Raw genomic sequence first — 26,533 nt, forward strand, 5'->3', positions numbered from 1 at the left:
TGTGGGTAGTAGTAATAATGATAATTCTTCAGATTTGTTTATTACTTTTTTTACTAAGGAATTAAAGAATTTTCAATCAGCTATTTTTTCCTTCATATAAATTTTTATAATTTTCTTACATCCTCTGCATTTCACAAATGGGAATCTCAAGACCCACAGAAGTTAGTAAATGATACTGAGAATTATTAGCAGAGCTAAAAATATAACACTAGGTATCTTAGCTCTCTGGCAGATGATCTTTCTTATTAGACTTTCCTTCCCAGAAAAAGATTTGATCTGGATGTGAGCTCAATTCTGGATCCTTTCCATTTGAAATACAAATTAGAGATACCTGATTTAGAATAAAGTATGAGAAATCTCACCTAGTTATATAAATTATAGTTATTATATCTGTCTTTTAATCTCATTTTTCATTTTACTAATTCTTATCCTAATTGTAGTTATAGGTTATATGTGGAATGTTGCTTAAACTTGTAGAAAAAAAATTTTTTATTACAAACCAATAATACAATAACACTAACTTTTATATTTACCTGCGTAGCTGTCTTTACCAGTGTTCTTTACTTCTTTGTATGCTTTTGAGTTACTGTCTAGATTTTATTTCAGCCTGGAGGACTTCCTGTTATGTTTCATGTAGGTTGGGTCAACCCCCTCAGATTTTGTTTTTCTGGAAAAATCTTAATTTCTCCTTATTTTTAAAATTGATTTTTAGTTGTGACAAAATACATATAACAAGCTTTACTATCTTAACTGTTTTTAAGGGTACAGTTTAGTAATGTTAAGTATATTGACATTATTGTGCAACCAATCTCCAGGTTTTTTGTTTTTTTGTTTTTTATCTTGCAAACCAGCTTTTGTGAATGTAGAATTCTTGGTTGATGGTTTTTTCTTTCAGCACTTTGAATATGTCATTCCATTATCTTTTGACATACATGGTTTTGATGAGAAATCAGCTGTTAATCTTACTGAGCCTTCACATATGATGAATTACTTTTCTTGCTTCATTCAAGATTCTCTTTAGCTTTTGACAATTTGATTATAATTTGTCTTGCTGTGGATCTCCAAGTTTATTCTTCTTGAAGTTTGTTGTGATTCTTGGTTGTGTATATAGATGTTTTTCATCAAAATTGGGAAAATTATGGCCATTATTTTTTCAAATATTCTTTGAGCCCTTTTCTCTCCTGAGTTTTCCTGTTAAATGTATGTTGGCATGCTTTAGAGTATCCCACGAGTCTCTTAGGCTCTGTTCATTTCTTTTCTTTCTTCTCAGAGTGTAACCTCAGTTGACATATCTTCCAAGTTGATTCTTCTTGTTCAAATAGACGATTAAAACCCTTAAGTAAATTTTTCATTTGAGTCATTGTACTTCTTTGCTCAGGAATTTCTCTGGTTCTTTTTTATGATTCCCAATTCTATTGATACTCTGTATTTGTTGGGACAGCATTCTCATGGTTTCTTTTAGGTCTCTGTCTAAGATTTCCTTTAACTGAGCATGTTTATAACAGTTTCAGTTCAGTTCACTTGCTCAGTCGTGTCCAACCCCATGGACTGCAGCACTCCAGACCTCCCTCTCTATCACCAACTCCAGGAATTTACCCAAACTCATGTCCATCAAGTCAGTGATGCCATCCAACCATCTCATCCTCTGTCGTCCCCTTCTCCTCCTGTCTTCAATCTTTCCCAGCATCAGGGTGTTTTCAAATTAGTCAGTTCTTCGCATCAGGTGGCCAAAGTATTGGAGTTTCAGCTTCAGCATCAGTCCCTCCAATGAACACTCAGGACTGATCTTCTTTAGGATGGACTGATTGGATCTCCTTGCAGTCCAAGGGACTCTCAAGAGTCTTCTCCAACACCACAGTTCAGAAGCATTAATTCTTCGGTGCTCAGCTTTCTTTATAGTCCAACTCTCACATCCATACATGATTACTGGAAAAACCATAGCCTTGACTAGACAATTTAAAGTGTGTCTATTAATGCCAATGTCTGAGCTTCCTCAGAGACAGTTTCTATTAGTTTCTTTTTTCCTGTGAACGTTTGCCTGCCTTGTAATTTGTTGTTAAAACTTGGCAGTTTTAATAAGTTGTCAACACTGAAAATCAGGTTCTCCTCCTCCCCAGCATTTGTTTTTATTGCTGTTATTGTTTTGTGGTTTGTTTAGGGACTTCTAAATTGTTTCTGTAGTCTGTATCCTCTATCATGAATACACAGAAGTCTATGGTCCATTAGCTTAGTTGACATCTGTTTACTTGACAGAGATTTACTTAATCCCTGGAGCCAATACAAATAACTCTCTCCCCATCCTGTGTATTTGCTCTCATTGGGACATTCATCAATGTTTAGTGAGTGTATTTACAGCTCTACCTTAGCCTTCACTTCCTCTTTACATGGAACTCAAAGGTCAGACAGAAGTGAAAGGTTAAGGTCTTCTCAGAGCAAGTGTCTTGTCTAGTCCTGAGTACTAGACAAGACACATGACCTCTAAGATTCCCTAAAATATGCAGAAATTTAAAAATGCCTCTTTCCCTCAAGTGTCTCATTTACTGGCTTCTTCCTTTCCCAGTTTTCTGGTCTATCTGATGTTGCTCTAATTATAATTCCTTATCCCCAAGTGTCCCTTTACCTTTGAGACTGCAGCTAACACATTGCCTTTAAATACTTTGGACAGATACCATCTAGGAAATGACATATGCCCTGGGGAAGCTCTGTGACAGGCAAAACAAGGGCAAGTCCTTGAGCCAAACCCTCAGGAAGCATGAAACAGACCGAACCACATAATCACAAGTCTTTAAGAATAAGGTCCATATTGCTCCCTCTAGTACTAGCAACCTGCACCAGAAAAGTAGGCTCTTATCGGTACCACCACTGTTGAACTGGAGAGTGGAGGATGGTAAGTGGGTACGTTAAAAGTGCTGTTTTACAAAAATTCTGCAGCTTCTTTCTTCTTTTAGTGTTCCTCTGTTATAAGTTTTCTTCTTTTTGTGTTCCTCTGGTTGTTATAAGTTTTTGATTGGATTTCAGAGTTATGAAAAAATTGAATCTGACCATTTTATGCCAGCTTGTTACTTCTGTAAAGGTTTGGATTTTAGAATTTCTTCCTCGGCCACTTTGGTGATACCATATTTAACAGCATGTATTCCCCTGTTCTGTTCTAAAACCAGCATGTGACTTTGACATCAGGATTGCAACTTATATTTTCTTAATGAAAATTGATTCCACCCTTGTTTTAATCTTAACTTTTCAATTATATGAAATGCTTGCCCTTGGTTCTTTTGCTAAAAATTTATAGTCTTCCTTTAGCTGATTGAAGCTGATTCTCTAGTCTAGTATGGAGTTGGCAAAACTTTTCTGTAAATGACCAGAGAGAAAATACTTTAAACTTGGTAGGCTGGATGGCTCTTCCTGCAAATTCACAACTGCCACTGTAGCAGGAAAGCAGTCACAGATAGTATGTAAGGGAATGAGCACAGTTGTGTTTTTAAAAAAATTCTGTTTGTGAAAACAGATGTTGGATTGGATTTGGTCCATGGGCCATAGTTTGCTGGCCTCTGCTCTTATATTAATGTTTTCTCAAGAAGATTTTATGTGTATAGTACAGGCATGCCTTATTCCATAGTGCTTTGCTTTATTATGCTTTGCAAATACTGCCTAGTTTACAGATTGAAGGTTTGTGACAACTGTGTGTCATACAAGTCTGTTGGCACCAGTTTCCAACACTTGCTGACTTTATGTCTCTTTTGTCACATTTTCATAATTCTCACAATATTTCAAAGTTTTAAGTGTTTGTTATAGTGATCTGTGATCAGTGATCTTAGATGTTACTATTGTAATTGTTTTGGGGTGCCACAACCACACCTGTATAAGACAGCAAACTGAATTGATAAGTACTGTGTGTGTTCTGACTGCTCCACCAATCAGCTGTTCTCCTTTCTGTCTCTTCCTTGGATCTCACTATTTCCTGAGATACAATAACATTGACATTAGGCCATTTAATTATCCTACAGTGGCCCCTAAGTGTTCAAATGAAAGGAGGAGTTGCACATCTCTCACTTTAAATCAAAAACTAGAAATGATTAAGTTTAGTGAGAAAAATAAGCCAAAAGCTGAGATAGGCTACTGTCTAGCCTCTTGTGCCAAATAGGCAGCCAAGTTGTCAATGCAAAGGATACATTCTTGAAGGAAACTGAAAGTGCTACTCTAAGGAACAAAGAATGATAAGAAAAAAAAGCAGCCTTTTGATGATATCGAGAAATGTTCAGTGGTCTAGGTAGAAGATCAAAGCAGCAGTAACACTTCCTTATGCTCTGCTATGCTAAGTCACTTCAGTCGTGTCCGACTCTGTGTGACCCCATAGACGGCAGCCCACCAGGCTCCCCTGTCCCTGGGATTCTCCAGGCAAGAACACTGGAGTGGGTTGCCATTTCCTTCTCCAATGCATGAAAGTGAAAAGTGAAAACGAAGTCGCTCAGTCGTGTCCGACTCTTAGCAACCCCATGGACTGTAGCCTACCAGGCTCTTCCATCCATGGGATTTTCCAGGCAAAAGTACTGGAGTGGGGTGCCATTGCACGGGCCAAGCTATCTTTAATTCTGTGAAGGCTGAAAGTTGAGGAGGCTGCAGAAGAAAAGTTTGAAACTAGCAGAGGTTGGTTCATGAGGTTTAAGGAAAGAAGCAATCTTCATAACTTAAAAGTGCAAGCTGGGGACTTCCCTGGTGGTGCAGTGGTTAGGACTCCATGCTTCCACTGCAGGGGGCACGGATTGAGTCCCTGGTTGGTGAAATAAGACCTTTTGTGCTATTCAGCTCAACCAAAAAAAGGAAAAAAAGGTGAAACAGCACATGCTAATGTAGAAGCTGCAACAAGTTATCCAGAAAATCTAACAAGATAATTAATGAAGGTAGCTACAATAAGCAACAGATTTTCATTATAGACAAAAAACAGCCTTATACTTGAGGAAGATGCCATCTAGGACTTTCATAGCTAGAGAGGAAAAAATGCCTGGCTTCAAAGCTTCAAAGGATACAGTCTCTCTTGTTAGGGACTAATGCAGCTGGTGACTTGAAATTGAAGCCAATGCTCATTTACCAATGCTCTATAAATGGAACAACAAAGAAAGCCAGGATAACAGCACATCTGTTTACAACATGGTTTGCTGAATACTTTAAGCCTACAGTTGAGTTCTACTGCTCAGGAATAAAGATGCCTTTCAAAATATTATTGCTCATTCACAATGCACCTGGTCACCCAAGAGTTCTGATGGAGATGTACAATGAGATTAATGTTGTTTTCATGCCTAACACAGCATCCACTCTGCAAGGAGTAATTTTGACTATCAAGTCTTATTATTTATGAAATGCATTTCAGAAGACTATAGGTGCTATAGAAAATCCTCTGATGGATTTGGGTAAAGTAAATTGAAAACCTCTAGAAAAGATTAAAAAATGAAGATCATGGCATCTGGTCCCATCACTTCATGGCAAATAGATGGGAAAACAATGGAAACAGTGACAGACTTCATTTTGGGGGGCTCCAAAATCACTGCAGACAGTAACTGGAGCCATGAAATTAGAAGACGCTTGGTCCTTGCAAGAAAAGCTATGACAAACCTAGATAGCATATTAAAAAGCAGAGACATCACTTTGCTGACAAAGGTCCATCTAATCAAAGCTGTGGTTTTTCCAGTAGTTGTGTATGGATGTAAGAGTTGGACCACAAAGAAGGCTGAGCGCTGAAGAATTGATGCTTTCTTATTGTGGTGTTGGAGAAGACTCTTGAGAATCCCTTGGACTGCAAGGAGATCAAAACAGTCAACCCTAAGGAAATCAGCCCTGAATATTCATTGCAAGGACTGATGCTGAAGCTGAAGCGCCAGTAGTACTTTGGCCACCTGATGTGAAGAGCTGGAAAAGACCCTGATGCTGGGAAAAATAGAAGGCAGGAGGAGAAGGGGACAACAAACAGAGGACGAGATGGTTGGATGGCATCACTGACTCGATGGACATAGTTTGAGCAAGATCCAGGAGATGGTGAAGGACAGGGAAGCCTGGAGTGCCGCAGTCCATGGGGTCTCAAAGAGTTGGACACAACTGAGGGACTGAACAACAAGAAAGGATTCACCATTCTAGATGCCATTAAGACTATTTGTGATTCGTGGGAAGAGATATGGTATCAATGTTAATAGGAATTTGGAAGAAGTTGATTTCAGTCTTTATGGGTGACTTTTAAGGGTTCAAGACTTCAGTGAAGGAAATAACTGAAGCTATGATAGAAATAGCAAGAAAGCTTGAATTAGAAGTAGAGCCTAAAGATGTGAAAGAATTATCATCTTGTGACTTAACTAATGGACGAGGAGTTACTTTTTATGGATGAGCAAAGAAAGATGTTTCTGTGAGATGGAATCTGCTCCTGGTACAGATGTTGGAAAGATTGTTGAGATGGCAACAAATGATTTATTAATAGAATGTTACATCAGCTTTGTTGGTAAAGCAGTGTCAGGTTTTGAGGGGATTGATTCCAGGTTCTACTGTGGGTAAAATGCTGTCAGCATTTGCCTGTTACAGAGAAATTGCTCCAGAAAGGAAGGGTCAATTGATGTGGCAAACTTCATTGTTGTCTTATTTTAAGAAATTGTCATAGCCACCCCAATCTTCTGCAGCCACCACCCAGATCATTCAGCAGCCATCAAAACTGAGGCAAGACCCTCCACTAACAAAAAGATGATGACTTGCTGAAGGTTCAGATGATAATTAACATTATTTAGCAATGAAGTATTTATAATTTTTCTAAAATATTTATTGAAATATAGTTGTACAATTTTATATAAATGGCAGGTTATGTATATCAATTCACAAATGTTAAAGGTTTATGCTCCATTTATAGTCATTATAAAATATTGGTTATATTTCCTGTGTTGTATAGTATATCCTTGTAGCTTATTTTATACATAGTTTGTAACCCTTTAAAAAAATTATCTATTTTTATTTCATTTTTTGACTGCTCTGCATCTTTGTTGTGGCATGTAGGCTTTCTCTAGTTGTAGAGAGCAGGAGCTACTCTTTGTTGTGGTGTGAGGACTTCTCACTGTGGTGACTTCTCTTGTGGAGGATGGGCTCTAGAGCCCTAGCTCAGTAGTTGGGCACACAGACTTAGTTGCTCCATGGCACGTGGGATCCTCCTGGACCAGGAGTTGAACCCATGTCCCCTGCTTTGGCAGGTGAATTATTAACTACTCGACCACCAGGTGGAGAAGGCAATGGCACCCCACTCCAGTACTCTTGCCTGGAAAATCCCATGGGCAGAGGAGCCTGGTAGGCTGCAGTCCATGGGGTCGCTAAGAGTCGGACACGACTGAGCGACTTCACTTTCACTTTTCACTTTCATGCATTGGAGAAGGAAATGGCAACCCACTCCAGTATTCTTGCCTGGAGAATCCCAGGGATGGTGTAGCCTTGTGGGCTGCCGTCTATGGGGTCGCACAGAGTCAGACACAACTGAAGCGACTTAGCAGCAGCAGCAGCAGCAGCAGACCACCAGGGAGGTCCCTAGTTTGTACCTCTTAATCCCTTTCCCCTATCTTTTCCTCTCCTCCATTCCCTCACCCCACTGGTACACTAGTTTGTTCTCTGTATCTGTGTATCTTTTTTTGCTGTATTCTGTAATTTATTGTATTTCTATATTCCACATATAAGTGATATCATAATATTTTTCTTCTCTATCTGGCTATTTCACTTAGCATAATACCCTCCCTGTTCATCCATGTTGTTACATATGACAAAAATTTTCTTCTTTTTTATGGCTGTGTGTGTGTGTTGATATATACCACATCTTCTTTATCCATTCTTCTGTTGAAGGACACTTAAATTGCTTCCATATCTTGGCAATTGTAAATAATTCGGCTTTGAACATTGCGGTGCATGTATCTTTCTGAGTTAGTGTTTTTGTTTTGGATATACACTCAGCAGTGGAATTGCTGGGTCATATGACAGTTCTACTTTTAGTTTTTTGAGAAACTTCCATGCTGTTTTCCCCAGTGGCTGCACCAATTTACATTCTCAGCAACTATGTACAGGGTTCCCTATTCCATATCCTCGCCAACATTTGTTATTTGTGTTCTTTTTGATGATAGCCGCTTTTAAATTAAGGTATGTACATTTTTTTCTTTTAAGACATATTGTTATTGTATACCTAGACTACAGTATAATATAACTTTTATATGCACTGGGTAACCAAAAAATATGACTTGCTTTATTGTGATAGTTGCTTTATTGTAGTAGTCTGAAGCTGAATCTGTTTCAGTATCTCTGAGATTCACCTGTATTCTCTGACTTTATGACACAGTCACAATTGTTTCCTTTGTCCTTGATACTTGAAGGACAGCTTGGCTCAGTATAATATTTTTTCCTTGCATTTCCTTTCCTTATGTTTGTCAAATATGTTTCTCTGTTGTCTTGCTTTGCATGTTTTCATTTGCTTGTTTGTTTTTGGAAATCAGATGTCAGTCTCATTTTCTGTTTTCTAGAAGAACTGAAGATGTGGGTCCTGTGTTGTTTATTCCTTTACTTTATTGGTTTATACAAGGATGAGGGCGATTTGAAATCAGGACACTGCCAATGTTCTTTAAACCTGGAATTCCTCAAGAAATCATTTAAAAAATTTATTTTGTCCTCCTTTCTGAATTTTACTATTATAAAGAGAAGATAATGAAAAAGACATTGTACAGGAGACAGGGAGCAAGACCATCCCCAAGAAAAAGAAATGCAAAAAAGCAAAATGGCTGTCTGAGGAGGCCTTACAAATAGCTGTGAAAAGAAGGGAAGCAAAAAGCAAAAGAGAAAAGGAAAGTATACCCATTTGAATGCAGAGTTCCAAAGAATAGCAGGGAGAGATAAGAAAGCCTTCCTCAGGGATCAATAAAAGAAATAGAGGAAAACAACAGAATGGGAACGACTAGAGAGCTCTTCAAGAAAATTAGAGATACCAAGGGAACATTTCATGCAAAGATGGTCTCAATAAAGGACAGAAATGGTATAGACCTAACAGAAGCAGAAGATATTAACAAAAGATGGCAAGAATACACAGAGAACTGTACAAAAAAGATCTTCATGACCCAGATAATCATGAAGGTGTGATCACTCACTCTTAACATAGAGCCAGACATCCTGGAATGTGAAGTCAGGTGAGCCTTAGGAAGCATCACTACTAACAAAGCTAGTGGAAGCGATGGAATTCCAGTTGGTCTTTTTCAAATCCTAAAAGATAATGCTGTGAAAGTGCTGAAATCAATGTGCCAGCAAATTTGGAAAACTCAACAGTGGCCATAGGACTGGAAAAGGTCAGTTTCATTCCAATCCCAAAGAAAGGCAAAGAATGCTCAAACTACCGCACAATTGCACTCATCTCACACACTAGTAAAGTAATGCTCAAAATTCTCCAAGCCAGGCTTCAGCAGTACGTGAACTGTGAACTTCCAGATGTTCAAGCTGATTTTAGAAAAGGCAGAGGAACCAGAGATCAAATTGCCAACATCTGCTGGATCATGGAAAAAGCAAGAGAGTTCCAGAAAAACATCTATCTCTGCTTTATTGACTATGCCAAAGCCTCTGACTGTGTGGATCCCAATAAACCTGTGGAAAATTCTAAAAGAGATGGGAATGGCAGACCACCTCACCTGCCTCTTGAGAAACCTGTATACAGCTCAGGAAGCAACAGTTAGAACTGGACATGGAACAACAGAATGGTTCCAAATAGGAAAAGGAGTACGTCAAGGATGTATATTGTCACCCTGCTTATTTAACTTCTATGCAGAGTACATCATGAGAAATCCTGGGCTGGAAGAAGCACAAGCTGGAATCAAGATTGCCGGGAGAAATATCAATAACCTCAGATATGCAGATGACACCACCCTTATGGCAGAAAGTGAAGAGGAACTAAAGAGCCTCTTGATGAAAGTGAAAGAAGAGAGTGAAAAAGTTGGCTTAAAGCTCAACATTCAGAAAACGAAGATCATGGCATCTGGTCCCATCACTTCATGGGAAATAGATGGGGAAACAGTGGAAACGGTGTCAGACTTTATTTTTCTGGGCTCCAAAATTACTGCGGATGGTGATTGCAGCCATGAAATTAAAAGACACTTACTCCTTGGAAGGAAAGTTATGACCAACCTAGACAGCATATTAAAAAGCAGAGACATTACTTTGTCAACAAAGGTCCATCTAGTCAAGGCCATGGTTTCTCCACTGGTCATGTATGGATGTGAGAGTTACACTGTAAAGAAAGCTGAGTGCTGGGAAGAATTGATGCTTTTGACCTGTGGTGTTGGAGAAGACTCTTGAGAGTCCCTTGGACTGTAGGTAGATCCAACCAGTCCATCCTAAAGGACATCAGTCCTGGGTGTTCATTGGAGGGACTGATGTTGAAGCTGAAACTCCAGTACTTTGGGTACCTGATGTGAAGAACTGACTTATTTGGAAAGACCCTGATGCTGGGAAAGATTGAGGGCAGGAAGAGAAGGGGACAACAGAGGATGAGATGGTTGGATGGCATCACCGACACAGTGAACATGGGTTTCAGTGAACTCCGGGAGTTGACGATGGACAGGGAGGCCTGGCGTGCTGTGGTTCATGGGGTGGCAAAGAGTCCGACATGACTGAACGACTGAACTGAACTGAATGAAAAAGACTAGAATGTATTACTTTTCATAATGATATTTAATTATCATCACTAAAATTTTTGAAAACTTATATGGTGGTATACATTTGAAAATGTTTTTTTTTATTTTTGTGTGTGTAACAAAAAAGAATCTTCAGTTATGCTACAAACATTCTTGAACACTAACTGCATTTGTTCCTTCTTAGGGTATATAGGTGACATGGTCCCTGCTCTTGAGCTTTTGAAGTGTTTCACTGTTATATCTAAGTTGTCTGTTTTTACTTCTGTGTACAGTGTATCACATGGGGTAAAGTGCATACTTCTGATAATTGGAAAAATTGTTAGAGTGAAGTTTTACTTACCTACTTATTGTCTACTGATACAGCCTAATGAAAAATAAGTTTTAGCAAAACCAGTTACTAAACTACTAAAATTCCATTTGCAGAAATTATTGGGCTGTTAGACGTTGTCTCCTTTCATTTGATTTAATTTTATTGCGACTTTGGAAAAAATCGTTTTATTCTGTTAATAATAAATATGAATAATACTTCTGTTTTGAATGCCAAAAAACATTTTGGTTTCTGCATTTTAACTAGTATGCATAGCACATGTGACATTCTGAGTTAGTTGTTATTGCATTTAAATTTGTGATTGACACACGTTTCTAAGTGACAATACTAAGACCTGAGAAAGTAGAGCGTTTTGGGTAATGTCAGTTTTGAAAAACAGCCCTGTGTTTTGAGAATTTTTCAGTTATCTTGGAGGCTAGAGTGATGATATGCCAGCTCAGAAAGATGATTTTTCCATCCCTATGATGCCAAGGCCTCATGTCCCCAACTCTGAACTCTGCTTTTCAGCCTCCACATAGATAGCCAAGCATATAGCATCCCAGAATACAGCAGCAAGGGAGAATGATGACAGACCGTGATGAAGGAACAACAGTGGCTGGAACTCCTTCTCCAAATACTGTGGGAAGAGCTGTTGTAGCTGTCTACTAAATTTACACTATTTCTTCTTGCTGCATCTTGTTTTCTCTTTTTTTTTTGTACGTTGGTTCCTTAGTGTGCTCCTTTCCACAACATGGATTTGTAACTCAGCCTATTCTTTTTTAATAATAGCTTCTTTCACTGATGTCTCACTTTCTGTGCCTTTTAATAGTACCACTTTTACATTCAGTGTTGCTGTCATCTACAGTACTTCTGGTATATCTTTCAATTCTGTTCAGCCACTCAGTCATGTCCGACTCTTTGTGACCCCATGGACTGCAGCATGCCAGGCTTCCCTGTCCATCACCAACTCCTGGAGCTTGCTCAAATTCATGTCCATTGAGTCGGTGATGCAACCATCTCATCCTCTGTCCTCCCCTTCTCCTGCCTTCAATCTTTCCCAGCATTAGGGTCTTTTCAAATTAGTCAGTTCTTTGCATCAGGTGGCCAAAGTATTGGAGTTTCAGCTTCAGCATCAGTCCTTTCAGTGAATATTCAGGACTGATTTCCTTTAGGATAGACTGGTTGGATCTCCTTGCAGTCCAAGGGATTCGCAAGAATCTTCTCCAACACCACAGTTCAAAGCCATCAATTCTTCGGCACTCAGCTTTTTTTTTATAGTTCAACTCTCACATCAATACATGGCTACTGAAGAAGCCATAGCTTTGACTATATGGACCTTTGTTGGCAAAGTAATGTCTCTGCTTTAAAAAAAATTTTTTTTTAATTGAAGGATAATTGCTTTACAGAATTTTGTGGTTTTCTGTCATACATCAACAAGAATCCACCATAGGTATACCCATTTCCCCTCCCTCCAGATCTCCCTCCCATCTCCCTTCCCACCCCACCCTTCAGCCTGTCACAGAGCCCCTGTTTGAGTTCCCTGAGTCTTACAGAAAATTCCCTTTGGCTCTCTGTTTTACACATGGTATTGTAAATTTCTGTGTTACTCTCTCCATACATCTCCCCTTCTCCCTCCTCTCCTCCCACTTTGTCCGTAGGTCCGTTCTCTATGTCCATTTCTCCGTTGCCACCCTAAAAATATATTCATCAGTGCCATCTCTTCAGATTCCATATATATGTGTCAGTATACGATATTTATATTTCTTTTTCTGACTTACTTCACTAAGTATAATGGGCTCTAGTTTCGTCCACTTCATTAGAACAGATTCACATGTGTTCCTTTTTATGGCTGAGTAGTATTCCATTGTATATATGTACCACAGCTTCTTTATCCATTTTCTGACAATGGACATCTAGGTTGCTTCCATGTTCTAGCTATTGTAGATAGAGCTGCAGTGAACACTGGGGTATGTGTATCTTTTTCAGTTTTGATTTCCTTAGGGTATATGCCTAGAAGTGAGATTGCTAGGTTATATGGTGGTTTTACTGATTTGCATTTATCTGATAGTGAGTGATGTTGAGCATCTTTTCATGTGCTTGTTAGCCATCTGTATGTCTTCTTTGGAGGAATGTCTCTTGAGGTCTCTTTCCCACCTTTTGATTGGGTTGTTTTTTTGGTATTGAATTGTATAAGCTGCTTGTATGTTTTGGAAATTAATTCTCTATCAGTTGTCTCCCTTGGTGGTATTTTCTCCATTTTGAGGGCTGTCTTCACCTTTTAAAGCTTTCAAGTTTAATTAGGTCCCACTTGTTTATTTTTGTTTTTATTTCCATTACTCTAGGAGGTGAGTCATAGAAGATCTTGCTTTGATTTATGTCATTGAGTGTTCTGCCTATGTTCTCTTCTAAGAGTTAGTTTCTGGTGTTACATTTATGTCTTTAATCCATTTTCAGTTCTGCTTTTTAATATGCTGTCTAGAATGATCATAGCTTTTCTTCCAAGGAGCAAGTGTCTTTTAATTTCATCGCTGAAGTCACCATCTGCAGTGATTTTGGAGCCCCCAATATAAAGTCCCTCACTGTTTCCATTGTTTCTCTATTTGCCATGAAGTGATGGGACTGGGTGCCATGATCTTAGTTTTCCAAATGTTGAGTTTTAAGCCAGCTTTTTCACTCTCCTCTTTTACTTTCATCAAGAGGCTCTTTAGTTGTTCTTTACTTTCTGTCATAAGGGTAGTGTCATATGCGTATCTGAGGTTATTGATATTTCTCCCAGCAATCTTGATTCCAGCTTCAGTGGAATCCTCCAGTCCAGCGTTTCTCATGATGTACTCTGCATATAAGTTAAATAAGCAGGGTGACAATATACAGCCTTGATGTACTCCTTTCCCGATTTGGAACCAGTCTGTTCCATGTCCAGTTCTAACTGTTGCTTCCTGACCTGCATACAGGTTTCTCAAGAGGCAGGTCAGGTGGTCTGGTATTCCCATCTCTTTCAGAATTTTCCACAGTTTGTTGTGATCCACACAGTCAAAGGCTTTGGCATAGTCAATAAAGCAGAATTAGGTGCTTTTCTGGAGCAAAGGTGAGAATGGCCTTGTATTATATTTTAATAAATAAAGATTAAGTAACTTCTACTCTATTATTGTATTCTGCATGAATGAATTTATTATCTATAAATCTTTGGATAAAGAACTTTTATTTACTGTTGAGTGTTCCTTTCACTATTTTAGAGAGCTGGCAGACATTGAAGGTTTTGTCCAGCCCCAAATAAAGTTTATTTTGCATTAAAAATTTATTTTTAAGTGATTATTTCTGCCAGTGTTTACCTTAGAAATATCTCAAATATATTTAAAGTGTTTTTAAAGTATCTATAGTTTTTTAAACTTTGACAATTTGTTCTGTATTTAACATTTTACTTGAAAATACTTTTAAAATCTATATAAAGTTTCAAAAAGATATATACTTTTCCTTTTTTATGTAGCAGTGAAATTGCTGAATTATATAGTATCTTTCTTTAACCTTTTGAAGAACTGCCATATTGTTGTCCAAAGTGGCTACACTATTTTACCTTTGCACCAACAGTTTATGAGGATTCTGTTTCTTTATATCCTAATCCATACTTACTCTCTGTCTTTTTTATTGTGGCCATTTTATTATGAAGTCATATCTCATTATGGTTTTGATTTGCATTTCTCTAGTAAAAACTGATGTTGAGCATCTTTTTATGTACTCATTGAACATTACTATATTATCTTTGAAAAAATATGTCTGTGGCCCTTTTGAATATTTTTAGTTAGGTTGTATCTTTTTACTGTTGAGTTATGAGTTGTATGTTCAGGTGTAAGTCCTTTGTATGATGTACGATTTGCAAAACTTTAAAAAATTTTTTTGCTAAGGGCTTTCTTTTCACTTTCTTGACAGTATTCTGTGAGGTTTAGAGAGTATAATCTTGTTAAAGTCATCTGTGTAGTTTTTTTATTGTGTTGATTATGCTTGTGGTGTTTTACCTAAGGCTGTATGTAACTTAAGACTATGTATTTTCTCATGTATTTTCTTCTAAGTGTCTTATATCAAGGGGTGTGATCAATTTTGAGCTAATTTTTGTGTATGATGTGTGGAAACCATCCAACTTCATACTTATGCATGTGACCACCCATTGTCCCAGCATCACTTACCGAAAAGGCTATTTTCCCCATTAAACTGTCTTAGCACCGTTACTGACATTCACTTGATGGTGGATGTATAGATTTATTTCTGGACTGTCAGTTCTATTCTGTTGATCTGTATGTTTATCTTTAATGCCACACTGTTGTTTACTGTAGTTTGTAATTGAGAAGCAACAGTCCTCCAGGTTTGTTCTTTTTTTAAACAAGATTGACTTGTTTATGCTGGGTCCCTTTAATTTCTGTTTGAATCTTGGAGTTTGTTCAATTTCTGCAACAAAATCGACTGGGATTTGATAGGGCTTATATTGAATTTATGAATTAATTTGGGGATTATTGCCATTTAGCAATATTAACCCTTTTGGTCCATGGACCTGGGATGTCTTTCCATTTATTTGGGTTCAATTTAAAAAAAAAATGTTTATAGTTTTCAAGAGTATAAGTTTTAAATGTATTTTGTTAAATTTATTCCTAAGTATTTTATTCTTGCTGGTGGTATGGTAAATAGAATTTTAAAAAATTATTTTCATAATGTTTATTGCTAGTGTGTAGAAACTGATTATCCTGCAACCTTGCTGAACTGTATTAGTTCAAATAGTTTTATAGTGAATTTCTTAGGATTTAGTGTAAGCAAGAGCATATTATCTGCAAATAGAGATAGTTTTACTTCTTTCTTTTCAATCTAGAGGCCTTTTATTTCTTGGGTAATTTTCCAGGATGGAACCTTTAATACAGTGTTGACTAGAAGTGCAAGAGGAGACACCCTTGTAATCGTAGAGAGAAAACATCCAGTCTTTTACTGTTAAATATTATGTTTTCTGTGGAGTTTTTGTATGTACCTTTATCATGTTGAAGAGTTTGCTTTCTGTTCCTAGTTTACTCTGTATTTTTTATCATGAACAACTGCTGGAATTTTTTCAAATATTACTTCTGCATTTATCGACATGACCGTGTAATTTTTATTTTTTATTCTATTGTTAATGATGTATTATGCTAGCTGCTTTTTGGATGTTAAATCAACCTTGCATTCCTGGAATTAATCCCTTTTGAGCCTCATGTATAATTTTTTAAGTATGTTTATGAGTTTGGTTTACTATTACTAGTATTTTATTGAGAATGTTTGCATCTATATTCATAAGAAGTAACAGTCTTTACATTTTTCTTACAGTGTTCTTGTCTGGTTTTGGTATTAGGGTAAACAGAATCAGGAAGCTTTTTTTGTTCCTATTGTATTTTTCGAGGAGTTTGTGATGAATTGGTATTGATTCTTCTTTAAATATTTAGTGGAATTCAGCAGTGTAGCCATAGGAGCCTGGGTTTTTCCTTGTGGGAAAATTTAAAATTATTAATTCTATCTTTTTACTTGTTAGGGATCATTGTGGATTTTCTGTTTCTTTTTTGTTCTATTTTGGAAGTTGGTGTCTTTTTAGGAATTTGTTCATTTGATTAACCTAATTTGGCATATAGTTGTAGTATTCTCTTATAACTCTTTTATTTTTATTTCTATAATATTCATATTAATGGCTCCTTTCACTCCTGATTGTGATAATTGGAATGTCTCCTTCTTTGCCTTGGTCATCTATTGAAAGGCTTGTTGATTTTGCTGATATTTTCCAAGACCTAGCTTCTGGTTTTGTTGATATTTTTTGTTGTTCTCTATTCTGTATTTTATTTAGTTCCCTTCCATTGTTTATTATTTTCTTCCTTCTGCTTGCTTTAGGTTTGCTTTGTTTGCTGTTTTTGAGGAGTGTTTTTAATGTGTTTTAAAATAATTATTCTTTTAATATACTGATAAAGAGCAGAGACAGCTTGATGTGAATTTAAATTCCTCCTTTGCTACTTGCTGGCTTTTTGGTCTTGGACAAGTTAGTTTTAGAAGAATTATCATATAAAAGTAAGATGATAGCACATGCATTACTGGTGGCTTTGAAGATAAATGAGGTGACATATTTAGTGCTTAGATGGACCTGACAATTAGTAAGTGCTCAATAAATGGTAATGATTAGTAGTTGTTAAATATTCCACTTAGAGTTTTGCATATTTGTATTTATCTTAGTGATGTCTTTTAACAAATGAAGGAAGTATATCCTTTTAAGCCTAGTTTATAGTCCCCAAACTTTTTGGCACCAGGGACCAGTTTTGTGGAAGATTATTTTTCTATAGGCTTGGGGTGTGGGGGTGGGGTAGGATGTGGAGTGGATGGTTTCAGGGTGATTTAAGCCCTTTACATTTATAGTGCGCTTTGTTTCTATTACTTCTATTTATTGTGTACTGTATTTCTGTTATTATTACATTAGCTCTATCGCAGATCATCAGGCAGTAGATCCCAGAGGTAAGGAACCTCTGCTCTCAGTTCAGTTCAGTTGCTCAGTCATGTCCAACTCGTTGCGACCCCATGGACTGCAGCAGCACGCCAGGTTTCCCTGTCTATCACCAACTCCCGGAGCTTACTCAAACTCATGTCCATTGAGTTGGTGATGCCATCCAACTACCTCATCCTCTGTCATCCCTTTTTCCTCCCACTTTCAGTCTTTCCCAGCATCAGGGTCTCTTCCAGTGAGTCAATTCTTGGCATCAGGTGGCCAAGGTACTGGAGTTTCAGCTTCAGCATCAGTCCTTCCAATGAATATTCAGGACTGATTTCCTTTAGGATGGACTGGTTTGATCTCCTTGCAGTCCAAGGGACTCTAAAGAGTCTTCTCCAACACCACAGTTTGAAAGCATCAATTCTTTGGCACTCAGCTTTCTTTATAGTCCAACTCTCACATCCATCCATGACTACTTAAAAAACCATAACTTTGACTAGACAGACCTTTGTTGGCAAAGTAATGTCTCTGCTTTTTAATATGCTGTCTAGGTTGGTCATAGCTTTTCTTCCAAGGAGCAAGTGTCTTTTTAATTTCATGGCTGCAGTCACCATCTACAGTAATTTGGAGCTCTAGGTGATCAAAAACTTTGAGTTAGTAGAATCTGAAATGAGATTTTAGATCACTGAAGTCTCTTCCTGTGACTGTCATAGGCTTTGTAGCTCTATTTTATTTTGGAAAAAAGTATTTAAAAATGAGTGTTTTTGAATACATTCTTGGTAAATAAATGAACTGATAGAACTGTAACCTGGGTAACCACCCAGTTTGTTTCACAAGTGTTGACTGATTAAATTGATCATTTATGTATTTTGTGGATCATCATTCTTTACTCTATATGTTTGCACTCAGATTCTGGCAATTAACCGTGGAGAAAATTTGAAGATACTGACTGTCAAGGTTAACATTCCTGATGGAGTAAAGAAAGAGTTCTGCAAGTGGTGCATACAAAACAGGTTTTTACAGAATTTCTTTCTTTCATTTTAAAAATGCTTTATCGAGATCTATATGGAAAGATGTCCGTTGTGTTAAAAAATAAACAATGGATAGATATGTATCTTTTTTACATTTTTATAAAAACGTGTGTGTTGAAATAGGAACTATCTGGCAAGTATGTAAGAATTATTAATAATGGCTATTTCTGGGAAGAAGGACTTTCAGTTTAATCTGTATCATATAAATCTTTTATGCTGCTGCTACCGCTGCTAAATTGCTCCAGTCATGTCCGACTCTGTGTGACCCCATAGACAGCAGCCCACCAGGCTCCCCCGTCCCTGGGATTCTCCAGGCAAGAACAGTGGAGTGGGTTGCCATTTCCTTCTCCAATGCATGAAAGTGAAAAATGACAGTGAAGTCGCTCAGTTGTGTCCGACTCTTCGTGACCCCATGGACTGCAGCCTGCCGGGCTCTTGCGCCCATGGGATTTTCCAGAACACTGGAGTAGGTTGCCATTGCCTTCTCCAAATCTTTTCTAAAGAGCATTTTTTCTTTTTTGAAAAAGATGAATTAACAGAAACATATTGTGTATACTATATCTGAAGTCTTTTGTTCATTAAGGATAATTGAGACAAAATTTTATCAGATATCATATGAATAGTGAATGAATTACTGGCCACTAGCCTTTTTTATTTTTTAAAATTAGCTTTTAGTGTCAGTGCATGGGATAGTCATATAGTAAATCATTCTGTCCCCAAATGTTTGTCATATCACTTTGAGAAAATGCTACACTAAAGTGGTTCTGTAGTAGATTGTCATGTAGTAGATTTAAAGGGAATTGTACCCTATATCCATTTCTCTTTTAAATATGGGAAAATGAAAGCTAGATGGAGAGAGCCTACCTTTATCTATAGATATAAAATCGGGGGGAGTGTATTTCTTTGCCAAAGTGGAGTATGTTTCTTTGTCTAAAGGGGTTAGCAAAGCATGTCTCTGTCAAAAACACACATGTAAGCCCTGGGTCTTTTTCATTTGTTTATAGTACTTTCTTTAAAAAAATTTTTTTTAATTTTAATTTCTTTATTTTTAATTGAAGGATGATTGCTTTACAATATTGGTTTGATTTCTGCCATACAGCAGCATGAATTAGCTATAGGTGTACTTATGTCCCTTCTCTCTTGAACCTCCCTCCCACCTCCCACCCCTGCCTGCCCCTCTGGGTTGTGACAGAGCCCCAATTTTACAGTACTTTCTTGACCCATGTAGGAATCTGAGGTTTGTGACCTCTGTCTTAATCTGTGTGCTTCATTGTACACATCTTATGTACCATGTCTTTTGTATTGTGGGATTTTAATTAAAGTGCTGCCCTTCTTAGTATTTATTCAGAGATGTTTAACTGTTGAGTTAGAGGAAGAATCATTGTCATAACAGTATTACACACTTAAAAGACTACAGTATAGTATAAACATTACTCTTATATATGCTCTAGGAAATCAAAAACGTCATGTAACTCACTTAATTGTGATACTTTATTGTGGTGGTCTGGAACCTATCTAACTGACAGTATCTCTGAGGTATGCCTGTAACAGCGACAGAATATAAAAATAATAACTGTGCCTTAATTCACATCTTAGTTCTTCTACCTCTCATGACATCAGGAATAGGTGACAGTAGGGAGAAACAGGGTTTGGATGGAAGGAAGGATATATGTTCTACATAAAATTGCATTCATTCAAATTAAGAAGCAAAACTGTATTCTACTCAAGTAATACCCTTCTATGGAAGGGATTCAGTTAGTTGTTCTGTAGCCTTTCGTGTGTGTGTGTGTCTTTATGCACGCTCAGTTGTGTTCGTTTCTGACCCCATGGACGGTAGCCTGCCAGGCTCCTCTGTCCATGGAATTTTCCGGGCAAGAATACTGGGGTGGATAGCCATTCCTTTCTCTAAGGGATCTTCCCAAGCCAGGGATCAAACCCAGGTCTCCTGCATTGCAGGTGGATTCTTTATCGCAGAGCCACCAGGGAAGCTCTTGTATCATATTAGAAATGCTTAAATATTTGTTCACTGAAATTTAGTTAATTTCCTAGCTGAGATAAGTAAGGGAGATGACAGTGTATATTAATGGTTTATTAAGAACGATTGATAAAATATTAGTATTTTTCTATTCAAGAGCCGTTGAAGGATGCAGGCAGAAATGCTGTAGTTGTAGAGAAAACAGAAGGGGTAGGGCTGAATTTGTTTGTCCTTTTTAGCTTGTGTTTTTATCTTACTATTCTTTCTCAAATTTCTACTAATGATGGGTTCTCTGATATTTATATTTATCAGTATGTGTGCAGATATACTGCCTAATAGAGCAGTACAACCTCAGGAATAGAGTGAGTTCTACTCAAGAATGACAAGAGGCAATGAAAAAAACAGAATTTCTCCTTTCCTCAATCTATTTTAATTCTCAGGAAGAGATTGCTGCTGCTGCTGTTGCTAGGTCTCTTTAGTCGTGTCCGACTCTGTGCGACCCCATAGATGGCAGCCCACCAGGCTCCCCCATCCCTGGGATTCTCTAGGCAAGAACACTGGAGTGGGTTGCCATTTCCTTCTCCAGTGCGTGAAAGTGAAAACTGAAAGTGAAGTCGCTCGGTGGTGTCCGACTCTTAGCGACTTCATGGACTGCAGCCTTCCAGGCTCCTCCGTCCATGGGATTTTCCAGGCAAGAGTACTGGAGTGGGGTGCCATTGCCTTCTCCACAGGAAGAGATTAAGAAATAGTGAAAGAAGGATACAGTGCTTGTCTTAGCTTCAGCTGCCATAACAAAATACCATAGACTGGGTGGCTTAAACAATAGAAATTTTCTCCCAGTTCTGGAAGCTGGAGGTCGAAGATCAAGGTCAGGCTGATGTGGATTTTGATGGGAACCCTCTTTTTGGCTTGCTTCTCATTATGTCCTCACCTGGCATTGTGGAGAGGTGGGTATCTGATGTTTCTTCTTATGTGGGCACTAATCCCATCATGGAGACCCTGCCTTCATGACCTCATCTAAACCTAATTATCTCTCAACAGCCACATCTCCATCCAACTTAGTGGTTAGGGTTTCAACATACTAATTTTAGGGACATAATTCAGTCTGTAGCAGCGCTTCAGTAATTTTTGTGACTTTCTTATAGCTTAACAATTTTGACCATTATTAATAATGCCTTGGGGACTCTCCCCAGAATAGGTTTTTCCTTCCTTAAGTTTTGTGTGTGACCATGGTTACCAGGTTTTTAAAAATAAGAACTCCAGATGTCATAGTAATAATTTTCAGACATCACAGCCTCTCCTCACAGATTATGTTACTTTGGCTTCAGTAAAGTTTCTTCCCCCTCTTTTCTTTTCCACTTCCCCCTCCTCTTCCAGGAGCCCTTTTATGGTCTTATTCTTGTTACATCAGTGTTAGTATAGGCTTTTCTTTTTTACAGGTGGAGACCACGTGGCTTTGCAAGGCCAGAGTTAATGAAGATCTTATACAACTCACTGGATGATTCCTTTAAACGCCTTATTTATCCTCTCCTTTGTAGAGAGTTCAGGTATGCATCTTGTGTTGTTTAACTTTGTGTACTGTTTACTTTTACGTATGGTAATAGGCCCATAAAAGCGTGCAGTAAATATTTGTCGATCCATTAACCAAGCCAGAGAACTGAGTCAGAATCACAGAGTCTTAAATTTAAGCCTAGATTTCAATCTGTAGAGGCATTCACATGCATAGATCACAAAACATAGCTCTTAATTACACAGTATACTTTTCAAATCTTGACCACTTAATGTATACCCCTTCCAGTTCTGCAATACCAGTATTTCAGTTTGACAACCAAGCCAAACAAATGGTTTTATTGATGAGAGATTTGGCTTGGGAGAAACAAACTAAGCAGTTAATAGAGAAGTTAATTGGCAGCAGTTTCAGAGGTAAGAGAGCCAAAAAAGGCATAAGGAAATCAGTAGAGTGCGTGAGGAATATGTTACTATGAGAGAAAGCTAATATATATGTTTTAAACTCCAAATGGGAGTTGTTCGGAGGAATAATCATCAGCAGTGATGAGCAAATATTATGAGACTGTTAAAGTGACCATCTAAATGGACTAGCAGAAGAACTAAGGTTTACAAAGAACTGCAAAAGAGGTGAGGTACTGAATTATCTGTAGGGGAGGAGATGGACAGAAATGTTGGGAGGTAAAAACCCTCTCTTCTACCTCTCTCTCTAACCTTTATCTTGGTAGTTAGCCTTTAGACACCAGCCATGCCTTCATATATTCTTTCCTTTGTGCTATAGATTTTCTTTATTCTGACTTATTTAAAGGTTTTAGCAAGAGTCACCAAAAACTAGAAATTGTAGCCATCTCTTCAGCCTCACTAGAATTTATAGCAGCCTTTGTGTCTGTCTCTTTTTCCTTTCCTGGACCTGACCGCTGACTTTGGAGGCATTAGAGTAGGGAGTGAGCAGATACTTTTAAAAAGGACATATAGCTCCTTTCTGTCCAACTTCTTTTTATCAAGGTCGTTCATTGTCTTGATTCATCCTTTTTAGCCCAGACATCCCTTAAATATATTGTTTCTTTTGGAACCCTATCTCATTTCAAGTCTGTGAAGTAACATAACTTGCTTTTGAGTGCTGGGATATAATGTTTTAAAAAGGGCTTTTGTTCTTAATGAAGAAAAAAAAATTATCTTACTAAAATTTTAATTCCCTTTTTGCTATATATTTATCATTTTCTTATTTGCATTATAACATCCAGTGGTGCTTTTGACATTTTTGTATGTATTTGATGTGAGTATTTTTATTGCCTGTAGAATAATCTCATTGAGATTTAATATATTCAGTTTGGTGTGGGATATTTAATGTATAATTCTTCTCTGACTTTAGCAGTGGCAAGCGAGAGCACTTCCCTTCCCTTTTTCTAAAATGCCTGTAGTTAAAAAAATATATCTTAATTCCAGTCCATAAGTTGGTTTGCAGACATTGTCTACAGATGTGTCACTTGGTAGAAACACTTGTAATTACCTTAACAGCGTTGAGAGGGAAAACCCCTTAAGATTTGTTTCTTAAAGAGAAGTACTTTAATTCTCTAATTAAAAAGAAATTTGTCCAAATGTAGAAAAATTGAAAGAATGAGTAAAACACAAAGGAAAAAAAAAGCACATACTTCCACTACTTAGTTTGCCAGACTTTTTCTCCATTCATGTGTGCATGTTAAAAGAGATCATGTAGACTGTATTATTTTGCAGCTACTTTACTCAGTTGACTGAGATTCATAGTCTGCTTCTACATTTTTGTTTCCCTGACTTCATGATCAGTTATCCATGTTTCCTTTTTTTACGCATACCTCTTTCATCGAGACTACATTATCAGTATTATCAAATGTTGTCTTCTATACTGTCTTTTATTGTATCTTGATTTTGGCTCCTCTTTATCTCCATCTTTACTAGGAGAAAATATATCTGTGATTAGTTCAGGATATCATTGTTTCTTATCTGAATAACTGTACTAGGGTCATAGATGATCTCTGTCTTGAATTTCCTAATATATGTTCCACATTGCTGTCCTAAAATTCCCATCTGATTATTTCACACTCTTCTAACTTAAAATCCTTCAGTGGATCTTCTTTGTCTCCAGAATGAAATCCAAGCTCTTTAGAAAAACCTTTCCTCTGCAGCCCTTTGTCTTGATATTTCTTTTTACTTTTTTGTGTGATATTACTTGCTTTTTCTATAAATGAACCATGAACTTTTATATATGCTGTTTCTATTGCCTGTAATATTTTCTCCTATGCTCTTCAGCCACTCTTCCTACCTTTGTTTGCTTAACTATTACTTATCCTTCTTGATTCACCTGAGAAGACATTTCTTTTAGGAAGTTCTCCTAATTTAGCCATCCCTGTCATGTATATTGTACTCATCTGTTTAATTTTTCTGTTTCTTTCACTCAACAGTGATCTCCAGGGCAGGGTTTGTTTTTTTTTTTTTTCAGTTTTGTATCTCTCACACTGATTACAGTACCTTATGTAAGACTGAATGCAGATGCTCACTCAATAAATAAAAAGTGAAGATTTAGAAATACTTATAATGATATTTGCATGTTGCTTGGCTAAATACAGGGAGAATGATGTTGAAATATTAGACAAAATGGGGGAAAAGCCTTAAGAAACTGAATTAAGCCCCCAAAACAAATGTTTGTTAGCTTTAGTTAGCTATGTATGCCTTTAGATATGTAGATAATTCTATCTCAACACTGACCCGTGCTCTGAATTGCTTTTGTTTTTGTGGCCATTGGTATGTACTTTTTTCTTAACCTTGTCTAATAGAGAAGAGATACTTTTTATAGATTCTTTTTGAATTTCAGTAGATAATACATTAAGAACTTTTGTTAAGTAGATGAATGATGTAAAACTTAGTTTCCAAATGCCTCTTAAGTCCAATGTGCTCAGTCGCTTCAGCTTCAGTCGTGTCTGACCGTTTGCGATGCTATTGACTGTAGCCCGCCAGGCTCCTCTGTCCATGGGATTCTCCAGGCAAGACTACTGGAGTGGGTTGCCTTGCCCTCCTCCAGGGGATCTTCTCGACCCAGGGATATAACCTGGATCTCCTGCATTGCAGGCGAATTCTTTACTGCTGAGCCACTGGGGAAGCCCTTAAGCCCAATACAGACATACATGTTTTTATCCTAGAAAAAGTTTTAAAATTTGACTTTTAAAAGCTTCTCTGGATAAAATTGGAGAGTTATTTATATGAGGTATGGTTCTGGACTGATATTAGTATCTTTGATCATGTCACATCACTGTGAGAATGCCAAAGGGGATGGAATAGAATGAGAAGATGGCACTGAGAGATATTTAGGTGAAAGGTATAAAACTAAGTATTGATGGAGGAGGCTACTGGGGTTCAATAATTTATCACTAATCATATGTTTATATTTTTAATCAGCTGATAAACTTCAATTTGACATTCTATGTAATGTCCAAATCTTGATATACTCTGTCTCTATCATATACACGGATAAATATCTGTGTACATGTAGATTACTTATATAAGGGAGAGCAGATGGAGAAGAAGGGCAGTATGACAAACTCTGCAGGTTTGATGCCACAAAATTGTTTGTGGTTCATGTATTATTGAAATTAGCAAAAAGAGACTCAATGAAATTTTGTATGTGATTTTTTTTTCTATTAAGTTACTTTGTTATAATGAATGCACTAGTGAGGAATAATTGTACAAAATAAATTGTGTTGTTTTTCTGGAAGAAAATTTGAATGAACTAAAAACTGAATACTTTATCTTTTTTCTTCTCCTTTTCTGTTTCTAAAGAGCCAAACTAACATCAGATGCAGAGAAGGAGTCAGTAATGATGTTTGGACGGAATCTTCGTCAGCTCCTTTTAACAAGCCCTGTCCCAGGGCGTACCTTGATGGGAGTGGATCCTGGTTATAAACACGGTTGCAAATTAGCTGTAATTTCTCCAACTAGTAAGCATATCTTTCATTTTTTTGGTATAGAAGTTCATTGGTCATAAATTTCACTTCATGTATTTCATGAGAATGTGGAAATAATCTTAATTTTCAAGGAATAGAAGATGGTTTACTCACAAAAAGGGATATGGGAATCAGAATCATACTTCCTGTTTGTCCTGTTTGTTGACCTAAACACTCAACTTTTACTTTTATGCCCTTCACTGGGTCACAGGGGAGATATTGAGGATTAACTGGGTTCAGACATTAATAACTTTATTTATCCCCCATCAAAATATTTGAAAAATATTTTGTTGTGATACATTTATGTATGATGCATTTTATTATTTATTTATTTTTTTTTTTTAAGAGTAGGCTTAGTTATGAACCTCATTTTATTTATTTCTTTTTTTAATTTAATTTTATTTTTAAACTTTACAATATTGTATTAGTTTTGCCAAACATCAAAATGAATCCACCACAGGTATACCCGTGCTCCCCATCCTGAACCCTCCTCCCTCCTCCCTCCCCATACCCTCCCTCTGGGTCGTCCCAGTGCACCAGCCCCAAGCATCCAGTATCGTGCATCGAACCTGGACTGGTGACTGGTTTCATACATGATATT

The 26,533-nt window shown here is 37.3% G+C and overlaps 1 protein-coding gene across 5 annotated transcripts in view; it reads left to right on the top strand.

Annotated features, from left to right (window-relative positions):
• SRBD1 (S1 RNA binding domain 1) overlaps nucleotides 1-26,533 on the top strand; it is a 244,418-nt gene that overhangs the window by 32,685 nt on the left and 185,200 nt on the right. For all 5 annotated transcript variants that reach the window (XM_070379644.1, XM_005897586.2, XM_070379641.1 and 2 more), the window contains 3 exons: nucleotides 18,356-18,459; nucleotides 21,892-21,999; nucleotides 25,769-25,926. In XM_070379644.1, the coding sequence (XP_070235745.1) occupies nucleotides 18,356-18,459; nucleotides 21,892-21,999; nucleotides 25,769-25,926 (370 nt within the window). The remainder of the gene's footprint in view (nucleotides 1-18,355; nucleotides 18,460-21,891; nucleotides 22,000-25,768; nucleotides 25,927-26,533) is intronic.

This window comes from Bos mutus, chromosome 11, assembly GCF_027580195.1.
Source record: "Bos mutus isolate GX-2022 chromosome 11, NWIPB_WYAK_1.1, whole genome shotgun sequence".
In the NCBI taxonomy this organism is placed as follows: Eukaryota; Metazoa; Chordata; class Mammalia; order Artiodactyla; family Bovidae; genus Bos; species Bos mutus.